Consider the following 13908-nt stretch of genomic DNA (forward strand, 5'->3'; position numbering starts at 1 on the left):
AGCCATGTTGGCCCTTAAGCTATCATCAAGGTGAGGTGACAATACTCGGGTAACACACCCCCTACCCATAAAGAGTGCCGTTAGTACACCATTCTCCGAACGATGTCTTTGCCGACCGGTTAGCCTCTACCTTCTTTCGTCTCCTCCGTCCATCCAAGCGTGCTTTCTCTCCTCCCCGTCCAAATCAAAGTTGGGCAAACGTTCTCTCCCTAAGTCCATGTAGCAACCGACCGCCCCGATACATTTCATTATCTTTTTGTTGCGAAATACGTTTCATTATCTTACTTTTCTTTTGGACCACACAACATAACCTGACAAGATGCACCGCCATTTAATCATCACCACACTACTATATCCACCATTCCACCCAACCTACTCCACTTTACAAGACCAAATCCTGCACACCTCTCCAATCTCTATCTACGAGCTACACACCCAAAAAAAAATCGGCAAAATAAATTACGAGCAACAAAGAACTAATATCGCAGCACGATCACAAAACAAAAAGCGGCCAAAAATCATGGACCTCAATCTCGTCTCGTTCCCATCCGCCCGGCGCGCGAGCGCATCCGCTTTGACTCAGCAGACGTCGACCCGCCCGGCGGACGTGTCCCCGCCGGCTCGCGGCGGTCGTATCCATCCATCCACGTGTTCCCGGGCTTCCATCTTCCATCTTCCTCCTACCCTCCTTCCCGCCTGCCCGTACGACTCCGACTCCGGCTCTCGCTCTGCCTCGGCCGGCTATATATTGCCCGCCCTCCCTCCGAAGCTCCGCTCCACAGCCCGATTTTTTTTCTCCCCGTGTTCAATTCGTGCGCAGCCCCAATTCGGCAGCTCCTCCAATCCAGCTCAGAATCGGTAACGAGGAGCCTAATCCGGCGACGTAAAAGCCGATCGCGGCGGAGGCCAGGCGAGGCGAGGAGAGACCGACCACCGCCGGCGTAGCAATGCCTTACTGCGAGGTGGACCGGTACCAGAGCGGCGACAAGTGGGAGGGCGTGCGCCTCTTCTACCGCCGCTACGGCCGCGGCGCCACCAAGGTGCTCCTCGTCGTCGGTACGCACCAACTCCCTCCGGTCGCTCCTTCGTTCCCGCCCGGCGACGAGTTCTTCTCTGAGAAATGGTTCCCTTTTCTTTCTTTGGTCTATCAGGATTGGCGGGGACGCACGACTCGTGGGGCCTGCAGATAAAGGGGCTGACCGGGTCCGTCGAGCCCACCGACGAGGATTCCTCCGCCGCCGGCGCCGCCCCGCGGACGGACGAGGAGGCCGGCACCGGCGCCGCCGCCGCGGACGACGACGGGGAGGGCCCGGGCATCGAGGTCTGCGCCTTCGACAACCGCGGCGTCGGCCGCAGCTCCATCCTCCCGCACAAGTCCTCCTACTCGTAAGCTCCTCCCTCCCCCTCCAACCAAACCCCTCCCGTCGCCGGCCGGCCGCGTAGCACTGTAGATCCGAATCTCCGTCGGTTTCGACGATCGGAGGGGGCGAGTTAGGTAGACGACATTGGATGTACAGCTCGACCGCGGGGCCGTCGACGGAGATCTGGGAGAAAGATTGTAGCTTTCGGCGCGAGTGACGCACGTTTTACCCGATTTCCTCCTCCCGCCGCGATTGCTTTCATCAGAATTAAATTTAATTGTTTGACGCTTCCATGAAACGGTGCCGACGCGATGAATTGAAAAGTCAAACCGCCGGTGGTTCTGCGTACTGACCGAGTGAACGCCCTCCTCTGGCTTGCAGGACGGCGATCATGGCGAGGGACGCGCTGGCTGTGATGGACCATCTGGGGTGGAAGAAAGCGCATGTCTTTGGCCACTCCATGGGTGAGTTACTTTGATGCTATAAACACATCAAATTCTGAACCTTTAAGGGAGGAATAGTATGGGATTCGTTTTCATTGCCACACCCACAAGTGTGCGGCCTATACTCTTCCATATGCAAGCATTTGACCCTGTCGCTCTCTGCAATCAGGTGCGATGATTTCCTGCAAGCTCGCGGCGATTGCGCCTCACAGGATCTGCTCCCTGGGATTGCTCAATGTCACCGGGGGCGGGTTGGAGTGTTTACCGAAGGTACTACTGGGATGCTGAAACCTAATTTGTTCACAGTATTCTTGGAAAATGGTGAATCATGCTTCCAATCTTCTTCTGTAGTAGTAACTTTGTCTATTTCTTCAGGTCGACGGGCAGATGCTCTCTCTTGCATTCCGTTTCTTAAGGGCAAAAACTCCGGAGGAAAGAGCTCATGTAGATTTGGAAACCCACTATACAAAGGTGAGGAACTGTGGATGCACCTGCTGCCGTTTCCTGAGTAGTAAACACTACTTCTTTCCTTATACATTTGTCCTCACATGTGTTACTCAAATGCAGGAATACCTTGACGAGAAACTCGAGTCCTGCACAAGGAGAGCAATCCTCTACAAAGTGAGTGATATTCCTATCATCCTATGCTTTTGCATCCCCTAGAATCACTGCATGATCGGATGTTGTGATTGGCCGGAATAAAACTTTGTTTGTGAACATTTGGAGTATTGTCTTGGCACTTTTTGTTACGGGAATTTCATTTGCATTGTATGTTGTACTTTTCAGGAATATGTGAAGAACATATCAGCTTCAGGGATGCAATCTAGTTGTGGGTTTGAAGGTCAAGTTAATGCATGTTGGACTCACAAACTGACGACTAAAGAACTAGATACAATACGTGGTGCCGGTTTTCTGGTTTCAGTTATTCACGGAAGGTCAGTTGTTGATATCCAGAACCTTTCTCATGGTTTGCAGGCATAATGTGCATCCTTTTTAATGCCTTGCTCTACGAAAAATGCAGGTCCGACATTATTGCGCAACTGTGCCATGCGAAACGGCTCGCAGATAGGCTTCTTCCTGCTGCTAGAATGGTAGACCTTCAGGGTGCACATCTAGTGAGCCATGAAAGACCGGAGGAGGTAAGCATGAACTTTGCTAAAATAGTGCGTTTTAATTATTTTATTTAATGCTCACTTAAACTATAAGTACTTCTCTACATCAGTAATAATATACCCAAACGTACATAGTGAGGCATCCCCTCAGACACCAGCACATATTTGAGAAAAAATATTTAGACTTTGACCCTAGGTTGTTATGCAATCTTTGTTGTCTCTCAATTACAAACCCTATTACCCAGATGTGTATCATTTTCTATTTGTACAAAACATCAAAATGATGTCAAAGGTGCAGCCAAACCGCACACAAAAGAATGAAATGCAGGAAATCATCAAACACAAAAAAGACAAACAAGAATAAAAATTCAGCCTCAGGATTACAGTTGTACAGTCCTGCTGTTCAAACAACTAGTATATGAATCTAAATTGCTTGGTGAGTTGACAGCAATAGAACTTGTTAAAAACATGATGTTTGGACATAATTGGAGTACATACAAGTCCTAGAGTTGAACATGTTAGCTTACAGACATGGACTGTTTATAAGTACATAACATACTGACCAGTCTACTTCACCATGGAGATTTTTATCTTCTCAGGATTATTTCACCTCTAAGATTGCCACTTTGCTGTTCCAGTGAAAACAAGAAACAAAAATGAGAAAATGAATGTTGATTTGGTTTCTCCTTGTTGTTCTACATATCATCCTTAGTGTTACAGTAAAGAATAAGAAACTGATATAATATATTGATCTACTACAGGTCAACAACGCAATGATGGATCTGATAAAGGCCACCAAATCTGCGATGAAACCTCACGAGTGGTCGTCGCAACCAGAGAACACATCAGGTATGCGTAGACGGCTGCATGTCGCGAAATTTATTCGAAGGCTATGTTGGAAGGCACACTGCTTACTTTGACCTTTACCAGAAACCGGGGCACTTATTTCTGCGAGATCTGTAACCCTCACAATACGAAAAGATGAAGCTGGCAATGCTGCTGTAGCAGTGTATAACTTTCTTGCAAAGTTCCAACTGAGCTTTCTTTATCTGATAGGACTGATAGTGATGGGGTTTGAGCATATGAGGAACATTGTGAGAGTAATGAAGCCTGTGAGGGTTGCAGCCATTGAGTCATGAAGGTAAAATTAAAATTCTCAAGTACATTCTATATCTGCTACATTGATGGTGTTGTTTCGTAATAATACTAACTTCAGTGTGTTTGGTTACTGCAGAAACAAAGACATGTACATTACTCCGAAAACCGTCGAGGAGATCATATTTCAACTGTCTCCTCCATATACCGTGGAGATGATTTTAGAGTAGCATCTCCAAAAAGGCTGAAGTTATTTTTCCCCTCGAGAAAGCCTCTGCCCTTAGCAGAAGACCAGTACCGAGATGAGGAGCTACGTACAGTGTGCATTCACCTGGACATAAGTGTCACAGGGTGTAATTGAGATGTACTGCCTGTATTAGTAGCTCGGAGAGAGCAAATCGATGTACCTTGTATGAGTGTGATGTAAGCTGTAACCATGTATATCACGGCCACATGTTGCGCTGGCGACTGTCCCCAAAATTCTTGTGTACCATACTGTGATGATCCCTTGAAATAAATCGATTTGATATGTTGCTGTTGCATCAGCTTATACTTCTGTGTTGCGTCGGCTAAGCTTCTGGTTTCCTGTACAATTGCAGTTGCAAATGTGTAGTCCCACTTAATATATTTGTATGCTAATTTAAACGAAAAAATAATACCTAGCTATGTAAAGCCATTATAGATTTTTTTTTTTAAGATCAAGCCATTGCAGATCTGAAGCTCACTTTGGAGCATCTCCACCGGCACTGCCGTACGGAGGTCGTCACGGCCACATGTTGCGCTGGCGACTGTCCCCAAAATTCTTGTGTACCATACTGTGATGATCCCTTGAAATAAATCGATTTGATATGTTGCTGTTGCATCAGCTTATACTTCTGTGTTGCGTCGGCTAAGCTTCTGGTTTCCTGTACAATTGCAGTTGCAAATGTGTAGTCCCACTTAATATATTTGTATGCTAATTTAAACGAAAAAAAATACCTAGCTATGTAAAGCCATTATAGATTTTTTTTTTAAAGATCAAGCCATTGCAGATCTGAAGCTCACTTTGGAGCATCTCCACCGGCACTGCCGTACGGAGGTCGCCGGCAGAGCATCCTCTATTTGGGATAGGTCGCCGGCAGAGCATCCTCTATTTGGGATACTGCTCACACACCGGGCGCCCCCTGTAGTGTAGCTCCATTAGAAATTTAAATTTAAAATGACATTTAAAAACTGAAATTCATACGAAATATATCCAAAAGTAACTTGAATTTAAACATAAATAAAACTTAAACATAATCCTAATCTATTTGCCGTCGGTTGGGGCGTGCGATAGGCTGCTTCGTCGTTGTTCTTTGCCTTCACCGCCTGCGTCCGTGCCCGCCTCTCGTCCCTTGCTTCGCGCATCTGCAGTGGAGCATGGCGGCTGGCATCGCAGGAGCTTGCCGGCGACGCTGTCCCTGCGCTTCCAGCCTTTGCCGAGAAGTCTCGTTCTCGGCGCGCCTCGCTTGCTCACCGACGAACGCCTCGTAATGGCGATGAGCGTTGAGCTTGTAGAGCTTTTGTCGCTCCGCCTCCATGAGGAGGCGTCCCGCCTCCTCCGTGGCCGCTCGCTTGCGCGAGATCTCGAGGGCGTGCTCGAGGTTAGCGTCGTTGAAGAACTCCCGATGCTCCTCCTTCAGCTTTTGGAACCGCTGCGCGTTTAACGACACTAGGATCGCCGCCTGCTCCGGGTCGCCGGGGGCCTGTGGCTACTCGCCCCACTGCGCCGTCTCCTCCGCCGCCTCAGCTTCCGCGTCTACAACGTAGGCCTCGTGCGGCGTCCTCGGAGTTGTAGTCCGCGTTGGGCTGCGGCTCCGGCTCCGGCTGCGGTGGTGGTGAAGGCGCCGCAGGCAGCGCGTGGCCGTTGAGGCCAAGCATGGAGTACGTCATTTTAAGACGCGCAACATTTTTGAGGTGGAGAGAAGAGAATGGCACGACGGTGGTGGTAGAGATGAGAGGATAGCACCGCGGTGGTGGACGGCGTAGTACTAAATAGTGGTGGCAACTACCCGCATTTACGGCAGCGTAGGGCACTGGACACCGCGTGGCTAGTCGCTGCCCTCGTTGCCGCCTCGGTTTCACGCGAGAGACCATTAAACGCCGACGAACAACCTTCCTGAGCCGCGGCCTATGCGAACCGTCACGTCCTCTCGCTGACAAGCCGCCCTCACCCGCAAAAACCATCGTGCCGTGAGGCGCCGGTGCGTCCGATTCGCGCCCTACGCGAAGGGGCCAACCGGCGATTCTATTGGACTCAAAAACTACTCGGCCGTTTGAAACGCACCGATGCGAGCCCAAAACCACGCCGGCCTTCAAAACGATACCAGGGCCGCCGGTGGAGATGCTCTTACAGTGGCGGAAGTGGATTCCGTGGATAAAGCCCGTCACCGGTGCTCTTCCCGGCGAAGCAAATCCACTGTCATTGAAGTGCAGAATTCAGAGTGCAGCAGGGTCTGGCATCAATATTGCTCGTCTGCGCCTCTGCTCTTCATACTGTGGGGCTGTGCACCAGTGCACCGCCCTTGGCTTGCTCCGGCGAGCTTCGCCGTTGGCACTTGCTCTGCCTCAGCCAGAAACCAACCTCGGCCAATGTAGGTGGTTGTATCCAGAAGTGAGACAGAAAGGAAGCTGCTCTTCAGGTACTACCATTCTGCCAGGGCACGAAGTCTGCGTCATGGAGATCATTCACGTTTTAAGATCCGTCTTAACAACTGCCAAAAGGTCCCGAATCTGAACAATTACGCTCCAGACTTGGGAAGTAGGGTGAGATGTTGAGGCATGGCACCACGAATGATCAAACAGGTAAAGTAATATGGTTCGATCGATCACCTGCCATGCCACATAGGTACAGCATCCCGCCACCACGTATCCGCCGTGCCATGCCGACGGAGAGTGGATCGGAGGAAGAACATGGATGAAGGAAAGAATTCAGTGGACAAATCGAAGCCAGATCGAGAGTGGCTCATCAGGACGTGGGATGCACGTTGATCAGGACATCACTCGCCACTCGTACTGTCTAGCTGCTTCACTCACTCGCTGCTCTTTTCCAATCACAACCGTTTCTGCCAAGAACGCAACCTACCACGCTGGAGCTATACGCACTTGTTCGTCGAAACCGGACGTAGCATCGGACGGGAAAGAACTGATGCAAGAGTAGTACGAGGACAGACAGATGTGTTGGCTTACCTGGTCATTGCAGCGGTGATCTCCGGCGGCCGGCTGGCCATTGATTGACGAGCCGCCCGGGGACAGACGGCGGCTTTGGAAGAGATCGCCGACCGGATGAACAATGAACTCGGAGAGAGATGGAGGTAGGCGCACGCCAGGGGCGGAAGAGGAAAGAGTAAGGATGGGTGGCCGTGCGCAGGAAGAGAAGCAGGAAATGGGGCAAAGCGACGGTAGATTCGGTCTCCCCGCCAAAAATATTCCGAGTGTCCGGAGCATATTCGCCAGCGGCTATCCGAATATACAAACTACGTTTCCTTCCATACAAAGCGTAAATAGGACTGTAGTCCTCATACAAGTTGTTGGGCTTTGGGCCTCCCTTCAGACGGGCCTCCTAGTGTGTTTCGTCCTCACAGCCTCTTTACTGCTAGTCCACTGTCTGCTCGCGTCGTGTCCAGAGACGACGGCGACGAAGGAAGAAGGAAGGGGAATCGCAGAGCAGCAGCCATGGGCGTGATGGACAAGCTCAAGATCTTCGTCGTCAAGGAGCCCGTCGTCGCCGCCTCCTGCCTCATCGCCGGATTCGGTAACAACCCCACCTCCCACCCCAAACCCTAGCGCCCCCTGCCGACCCACCTACACGCATCGCTAGCCTCCGTTTCTCCCGGCGTGCCTTTGCTCCGCCTCGGTATTCCGCTTAGCTCGGTTCCCCGGCCTTCGGGAATCTGGGAATTCGCCCTCCAGGATGGTTGAATGGCCGGGGTTCCGGACGCTTCGATGTGATGTTCCCCGGCTACACTTTGCTGGATCTGGGGTCCTCGCTATTCCCCAGATGCGTGTCTCGCTGCAATTGACAAACCGGTAGCCCCGTTCCGTAACTCCCTCCATGATTCGTTGCAATTACATTTGCCCCCATCAAGACGAGGATTGTATCCAGCCAAAGAGTCAACTGCAAATGCGCTTATATACATGGACAACTAAGCGCTGCCTTTCGTATGTCTTATAGCCATTGCTGATTCTGTACGGATATGAGTTCTGCTGACCCATAAGTGGCGGGGGGTGATAAGGGTTGCTCCGGATCTCATGCCAAACTGTAGCCGTGCTGCTGATTCTTATTCCTTCCTCTGGAATTGCTTGCACCATTGAAATGGCGTGTATGGATTGATTACGCGGCATCGGGACTTGGTTTGACTTTGTTCGCATTCATCTCCCTGGAAACCGAATGAACCTATTTTTTTTTAAATAACCTGCATGCTGGACTTTCACATGCCTTTTACTGCTTAAGGAAACCAGATAGCGCCTATAATTCTTGTGACGCATTTCGACCAGTCTGCTACACAGGATTGGCTGAATGCCTTAATATCCAAGTTACCCTCTAGACCATGTTACTGTCAGTTTGTTCTATGATTTGACTTGCCACAGCTCCTTTGCAGCTTATTTAATTAATTATATGTATGTTCATACTTTTCATTACCGCTCTTGGGTTGTTTGTAGTGCCGTTCATTTGTGAAGGTTAGATGGTAGTGGGAGTTATATCGGTACTTTTTTTTGCCATGTCGTGACTTTGCTAGCCGTGTTTCTCAGTTGTTTTCACTAGAGCTTGTCCAGCAATCTGGGTGCTAAATTATTTGATGAATTATTCATTTCCTTCCAACGTATCTTCTCAACGTGTTTAATTAATTATATGTATCTTCCCAACATTGTTGATTAATTGTTTGAAAATTTATGCTTCTCATTGTCAGTAGTTGTTTCTGGTACTGCTGTGCACTCATGAAAGTTCGGAAATAGTCGGAGTTATCTCTGTATTTTTGCCATGCCATGCCTTCCCTACCTATGCTTGTCAGTTGCTTTTAGGAGAGTTTGTCCAGCAATCTGGGTGCTAAATTGAAACAGTAGCAGGCGTTTTACAAGAACTTAGTTGCATTTACAGGTTTACACTGTATTACTTGCATGTTTCTTCCAAGGGTCTGATTTAGTTCTCCTTCATTGAAGCGTTAAGGATTTTTGAACTGCCATGACTACTACGGGTGTGGAACAATTTGTCATTTTGCATTGTGGCAAGTGGATACATTTTTTTTTCGACAACCAGTGTCGTCAAAGCTTTGTTTACCGCATCACAGATACTGGGTAACAATTATTTTCTATTCTACCCTACAACAAAAAATGCAGTCATAAGTTGTGGAAACCAAAAGCACTTTGTGTGTTATGCCCCATTTTAGTGTTCAGTAATTTCTTTTTACTGAAATACTGTAGGGAAGCGTTTAGTCAAATTCTAGGCTTAGTTGGTTTAGTACAGCCCCAAGACGGACATCCCATTTTTAGTGGTGACCAGTTGTAGTGATCATCAACCAACAGTCTGTACGTTTCTCTTGACAGTGCAAGTTTATTGTATGGATCATATGATCTTCTAATTTGGATGTTTGATGTATTTATTGGCAGAAGACCTTGCTCTCTCCAGTCCCACCAGTCTGCCAAATATCGTCACCTGACCTTACCTTGTGCAATTTCAGGTTTGTTTCTTCCAGCAGTTGTTAGGCCAATCTTGGATTCTTGGGCAGTTGAGGAACAAGTCGCCCCAACCCCACTAAAGGATGTATGTGTTTCCCCCCAAAACCTTATTTGTTATCTGTGCTGCGACTTTATTAATATTTGTTTTTATGAGTACCCCTCTAGTTTTCCAACCGCACTATTAATAATTTTCCAATCTTATCATGTTCTTGTGTGCCAGCTGAGATATACACAAGTCAGTACCATCCTTGCAAATTAATTATAATTGATTACTCCTTGTTATTTTCCACAAAATCCTAGTTATACTAAGGGTTCTTTTGAAATAGAATTAAACTATTTATCTGTGAAATTCCTGCATCCCGGCTTGGTCTTAAATAAGGGGATTAGACTTAATCGCACATGTTATTTTTTGAAACTCGTCATCATCATGCTTCTGAATAATCATGCCGAGAATATATCAACCCATTGTTTCATCCATATTGCTGTTTTATGTACTGAGATTTTTCCATGTACATGGAGATGGTGTTCAAGTCTAATCCCCTTTTTCTTTCGGTACCTCTGCAGGTGATTGCAGGTGTCACCAACAAGACAAAGTAGTGACCTCACTGGTTCATGTTGCCGGCACATTTTTCTTTTCACTTGTTTTTGGTGCCCAGACGAGGAGGCTCTCTCCGCCCGCACGGTAGCTGGCTGAATGAAGTCTGAAATAATCATTGTACCTGAACTGGTTTTCACTGTAATGCAATGCGATGAATTTTAAGGAGTGATCGTTTGTTGACAAAAGTGGGTGAAATACTATTTTTGCCCTCTTGAATTTATTTCACAATCACCTCTTGTTCTTGATTTGGCGTTACCAGGCATGTCCTTATTCCCTCAGCAACGCGAAGTCGGATTTGATATCATCGGTGATCTTCCCTCTCCCACCCTGGCCATCCCGGCATGAATGCGTTGCGAATTGTGATGTTGTTTTTCGCTGCATTATCATCAAGCTCCTGCTAGTGCCAGTGAACACGGCGGAGCTGCTGTAATGCAGCGACACTCCAAATTGTCGCCGTCGGACGGAGGTTTTTTTTTCTCATTATGTTGAGCTACTACTAGAAGAGAGACGGGCGTGTTAGGCGGACCACTCGCGACGTGCGAAGGGTACGAATGGCTTCAAGTTAAGATGGGCTGACGGCCTACATATTCAGGCCCGGCCCAACCGATACCCGAAGCGATTACCAAACCTAGGGTTTACGAGCGCCGACTTGTATAAAGCGCCGAGCTCCGGGATGCTCCATCCTTCCGCAGCAGCCGCCATCACCACCACCCCAAAGAACCGGAGCAGTCCAAGGCGGCGCCGCGGCTTCCCCCTCTCCGGTAAGCACTGGATCCTACCGTCGTCTCATATGTCATGAGCTCTGTGAGGATCTCGCAACACGCATGCTTAGTTAGGATGCGTCAGCGTTTGCGCCCGTCAAGCATGTGATGGATCTATGTTCCACGGTCCTTTTCGATGCTGTTCTATTGATGTCGTCTGTTGTAATTATAGCTCCGTTCGGAATTATTTGTGCCGGCCGGTGATTTGTTCGTTGTTTCGTGTAGCCGATTTCTTCCTTAGCTAGGTTGCATCCCAAGCTAAAACTGCCCACTGCTATCAGTTAGATATACTCACAGTTGTAAAATTAAAAGCTTCACAACGCTTCTGTAGTGCTATGTACTACCATCTTGTTGTAGTCCAACTTACATTGGCAACAAACCACCCATTTCCACTGCAAATTGTGAAATGTTGCCTTGCTAATGTATGTTTCTTGTCTACTTACTACCCAGTTCCTAACTTTTTGTTTTTTGTCTTGGTGACGCAGGCTAAAGGAATGACTACCGTTCCGGGGTCTCTGGTCTGGGAGCTTGTCAAGAAGAACAACTGCTTCCTGATCAAGCAGTTCGGCAACAGCAACGCCAAGGTGCAGTTCAGCAAGGAGCCCAACAACCTCTACAATGTCCACTCCTACAAGTTCTCTGGTCCGTAGTTGCCTGTTCTGTTCAAACCCTATCATTACCTATAGACTCTGCCATCCTTACGTGTCTCTTTGCAGATCACTAACTAGCTGTGTATTGATGTGGTTTGCCAGGCTTGGCGAACAGCAAGACCGTGACGGTCCAGCCATTGGCCGGAGATGACAAGGCAGTTGTCCTGTCCACAACCAAGACCAAGAAGCAGAACGCCCCTGCCAAGCTCCAGCACAAGAATGTGATGCGCAAGGAGTTCCGCAAGATGGCCAAGGCTGTCAAGAACCAGGTATTGAAACATGAAAAATCCTTCAACTGGAATACCCTTGTTATGCTTGACTTCTAGGCTACAACTCATTTGTTTATCAATCTCATTAGTCAATCTGTTTTGTTTCTTTGTGGGTCCACTGCTGACCTGGGGTAACTGCTGTGATGAGCCGTAACAATAAGAATACCAACCGATCAATTGGTTATTCAATGAAATATTCTAAACGCTTGGCTTCTGAGCAGATCTTGCTAGTAGTTCTGTTTTGTTTTTGTGTTTAGGTTTTATTAGTTGCCACAAGTATTGCTATGATGAGCCGTAACAATAAGAATGCCAACCGATCAATTGGTTATTCAATGAAATACTCTTAACGCTTGGCTTCTGAGCAAATCTTGCTAGGTCACAATTTCGTTTTTCTATTTAGATTTTATTACTGGCCATAAGTATTGCTGTGATGAGCCGTAACAATAAGAAGGCCAACCGATCAATTGGTTCTTCAGTGAAATATTCCTTTACGCTTGGCTTCTGAGCTCAGTTTGTTTGAGAATTTGTTGTGTTTGTGTCTTTGTGCTTATTATGGTTGCTTACCAATGTATTATTGCTGCGATGAGCTGTAACACATGAGTAGCCCAACCAATTGATCAGTATGATTGATAGTATTTCATTTTGCATGTATGAATTATGTTTGTGATCATAGGTTGTTGCTGTGATGAGCCGTAAACATAAGAAGGCCAACCGATCAATTGGTTCTTCAGTGAAATTTTCCTGTACGCTTGGCTTCTGAGCTGAATATAACTGATCTGATCTAAACCTAACTGTGATTCTGCTGTGTTTCATATTTTTGTCTCCTTTGTTTATCAACATTTTGCTGTGATGAGCCGTAACTCATAAGAAGCCCAACCGATCAATTGGTTCTTCAGTGAAATATTATTTTACGCTTGGCTTCTGAGCTCAGTTTGTTTGAGAATTTGTTGTGTTTGTGTCTTTGTGCTTATTATGGTTGCTTACCAATGTATTATTGCTGCGATGAGCTGTAACACATGAGTAGCCCAACCAATTGATTTGTCCTTCTTCATAATATTCTTTTACGCTTGGTTTTTGAGCTGAACCTGCTATGTTTGCTATGTTTAATCACTGATATAAGATATTGTTATGGAAATGTTCTTTTTATGCTTGGCTTCTGTACTCAACGTTCAGACAACTTGTCCTCCTAGTCATTAGCATTCTTGTGTGCAGTATGGAAACAATAGGCACTTCCTTGTAACAACAATTTACTATGTTTATATCTAGTGATTGTTATGGTCATAACGGGTCCTTCCTCTACCCAGGTTTGCAACAACTATTACAGGCCAGATCTGACCAAGCCGGCTCTTGCAAGGCTGAGCTCTGTGTACCGCAGCCTCCAGGTGTCCAAGTCTGGCATCAAGAAGAAGAACAGGCAGCCAACTAAGCTGTAAAATGCATTAAGGTTGCTTCGACTGCTTGATCAGTTTTGAGTCTTATGTGGAGAAACCATGTTTACAAACCCGCCCTAGTTTGTGCTCTGACAGTGTTAGAATGCTTTGTGTCGACCTATAATTATTGTTTGTTTTGCACTGACGATGGCTCCTTTTGTCTTTAAACTTGTGCTCATGGTATTCTGCTGTTCGATTTGGACCCAATGTGCATCTTCTCATACCTTAACTAGAGCTCTGTTTTAACTCATGGTATTCCACCTCAAAATCTTTGTTGAATGGCTGTACTACTTGTGGTTATTTGTTCTGTCGGTGGTATAGCCCAGCTAGCGCCAGAAGCATGTCAAGCCTGTTATTATTTTGGAGTGAAGCTTCGTCGTATGAGCACTTTCTGGTTAAGCTTTGCTTTAGCGGAGTAATATTCACCCTTGTCTGTTAATTTGTAATGTTCAAGTAAATGTAGCAAGTTCAAATAATCTTTATTTGAATGAAATA

At 47.1% G+C, this 13908-nt stretch overlaps 3 protein-coding genes and 6 non-coding genes across 10 annotated transcripts; all 9 read left to right on the forward strand.

Moving 5' to 3' along the window:
• The first annotated feature begins 754 nt into the window (after nt 1–754).
• LOC124707214 (putative aminoacrylate hydrolase RutD) lies at nt 755–4057 on the forward strand. 2 transcript variants are annotated; one of them, XM_047238876.1, is made up of 10 exons: nt 755–1056; nt 1152–1386; nt 1743–1825; nt 1974–2074; nt 2180–2275; nt 2372–2425; nt 2591–2739; nt 2826–2943; nt 3678–3765; nt 3973–4057. In XM_047238876.1, the coding sequence occupies exons 1-10, from the start codon at nt 948–950 to the stop codon at nt 4053–4055; spliced, it is 1116 nt and encodes a 371-aa protein (XP_047094832.1). In that variant the 5' UTR covers nt 755–947; the 3' UTR covers nt 4056–4057. The 2 variants fall into 2 exon arrangements, with proteins under 2 accessions (XP_047094832.1, XP_047094831.1); XM_047238875.1 differs by having other exon boundaries at nt 758–1056; nt 3847–4057.
• Nucleotides 4058–7637: 3580 nt separating this feature from the next.
• On the forward strand, nt 7638–10474 carry LOC124707216. Its single transcript, XM_047238878.1, has 3 exons — nt 7638–7783; nt 9708–9790; nt 10270–10474. Exons 1-3 carry the CDS (start codon nt 7705–7707, stop codon nt 10300–10302), a joined length of 195 nt encoding a protein of 64 aa, XP_047094834.1. The 5' UTR covers nt 7638–7704; the 3' UTR covers nt 10303–10474.
• A 1080-nt stretch (nt 10475–11554) lies between these two features.
• LOC124707215 (60S ribosomal protein L28-1-like) lies at nt 11555–13620 on the forward strand. Its single transcript, XM_047238877.1, has 3 exons — nt 11555–11706; nt 11817–11983; nt 13288–13620. Exons 1-3 carry the CDS (start codon nt 11559–11561, stop codon nt 13414–13416), a joined length of 444 nt encoding a protein of 147 aa, XP_047094833.1. The 5' UTR covers nt 11555–11558; the 3' UTR covers nt 13417–13620.
• On the forward strand, nt 12118–12205 carry LOC124650699. The gene has a single exon (XR_006987125.1). It is a non-coding gene; the product is annotated as a small nucleolar RNA R24 (small nucleolar RNA).
• Nucleotides 12262–12349, forward strand: LOC124650698. Its single transcript, XR_006987124.1, has one exon. It is a non-coding gene; the product is annotated as a small nucleolar RNA R24 (small nucleolar RNA).
• Nucleotides 12405–12493, forward strand: LOC124650695. The gene has a single exon (XR_006987121.1). It is a non-coding gene; the product is annotated as a small nucleolar RNA R24 (small nucleolar RNA).
• LOC124650697 lies at nt 12660–12748 on the forward strand. Its single transcript, XR_006987123.1, has one exon. It is a non-coding gene; the product is annotated as a small nucleolar RNA R24 (small nucleolar RNA).
• On the forward strand, nt 12824–12913 carry LOC124650694. Its single transcript, XR_006987120.1, has one exon. It is a non-coding gene; the product is annotated as a small nucleolar RNA R24 (small nucleolar RNA).
• Nucleotides 12977–13066, forward strand: LOC124650700. Its single transcript, XR_006987126.1, has one exon. It is a non-coding gene; the product is annotated as a small nucleolar RNA R24 (small nucleolar RNA).
• Nucleotides 13621–13908: the final 288 nt, after the last annotated feature.

This window comes from Lolium rigidum, chromosome 4, assembly GCF_022539505.1.
Source record: "Lolium rigidum isolate FL_2022 chromosome 4, APGP_CSIRO_Lrig_0.1, whole genome shotgun sequence".
NCBI classification, from domain to species: Eukaryota; Viridiplantae; Streptophyta; class Magnoliopsida; order Poales; family Poaceae; genus Lolium; species Lolium rigidum.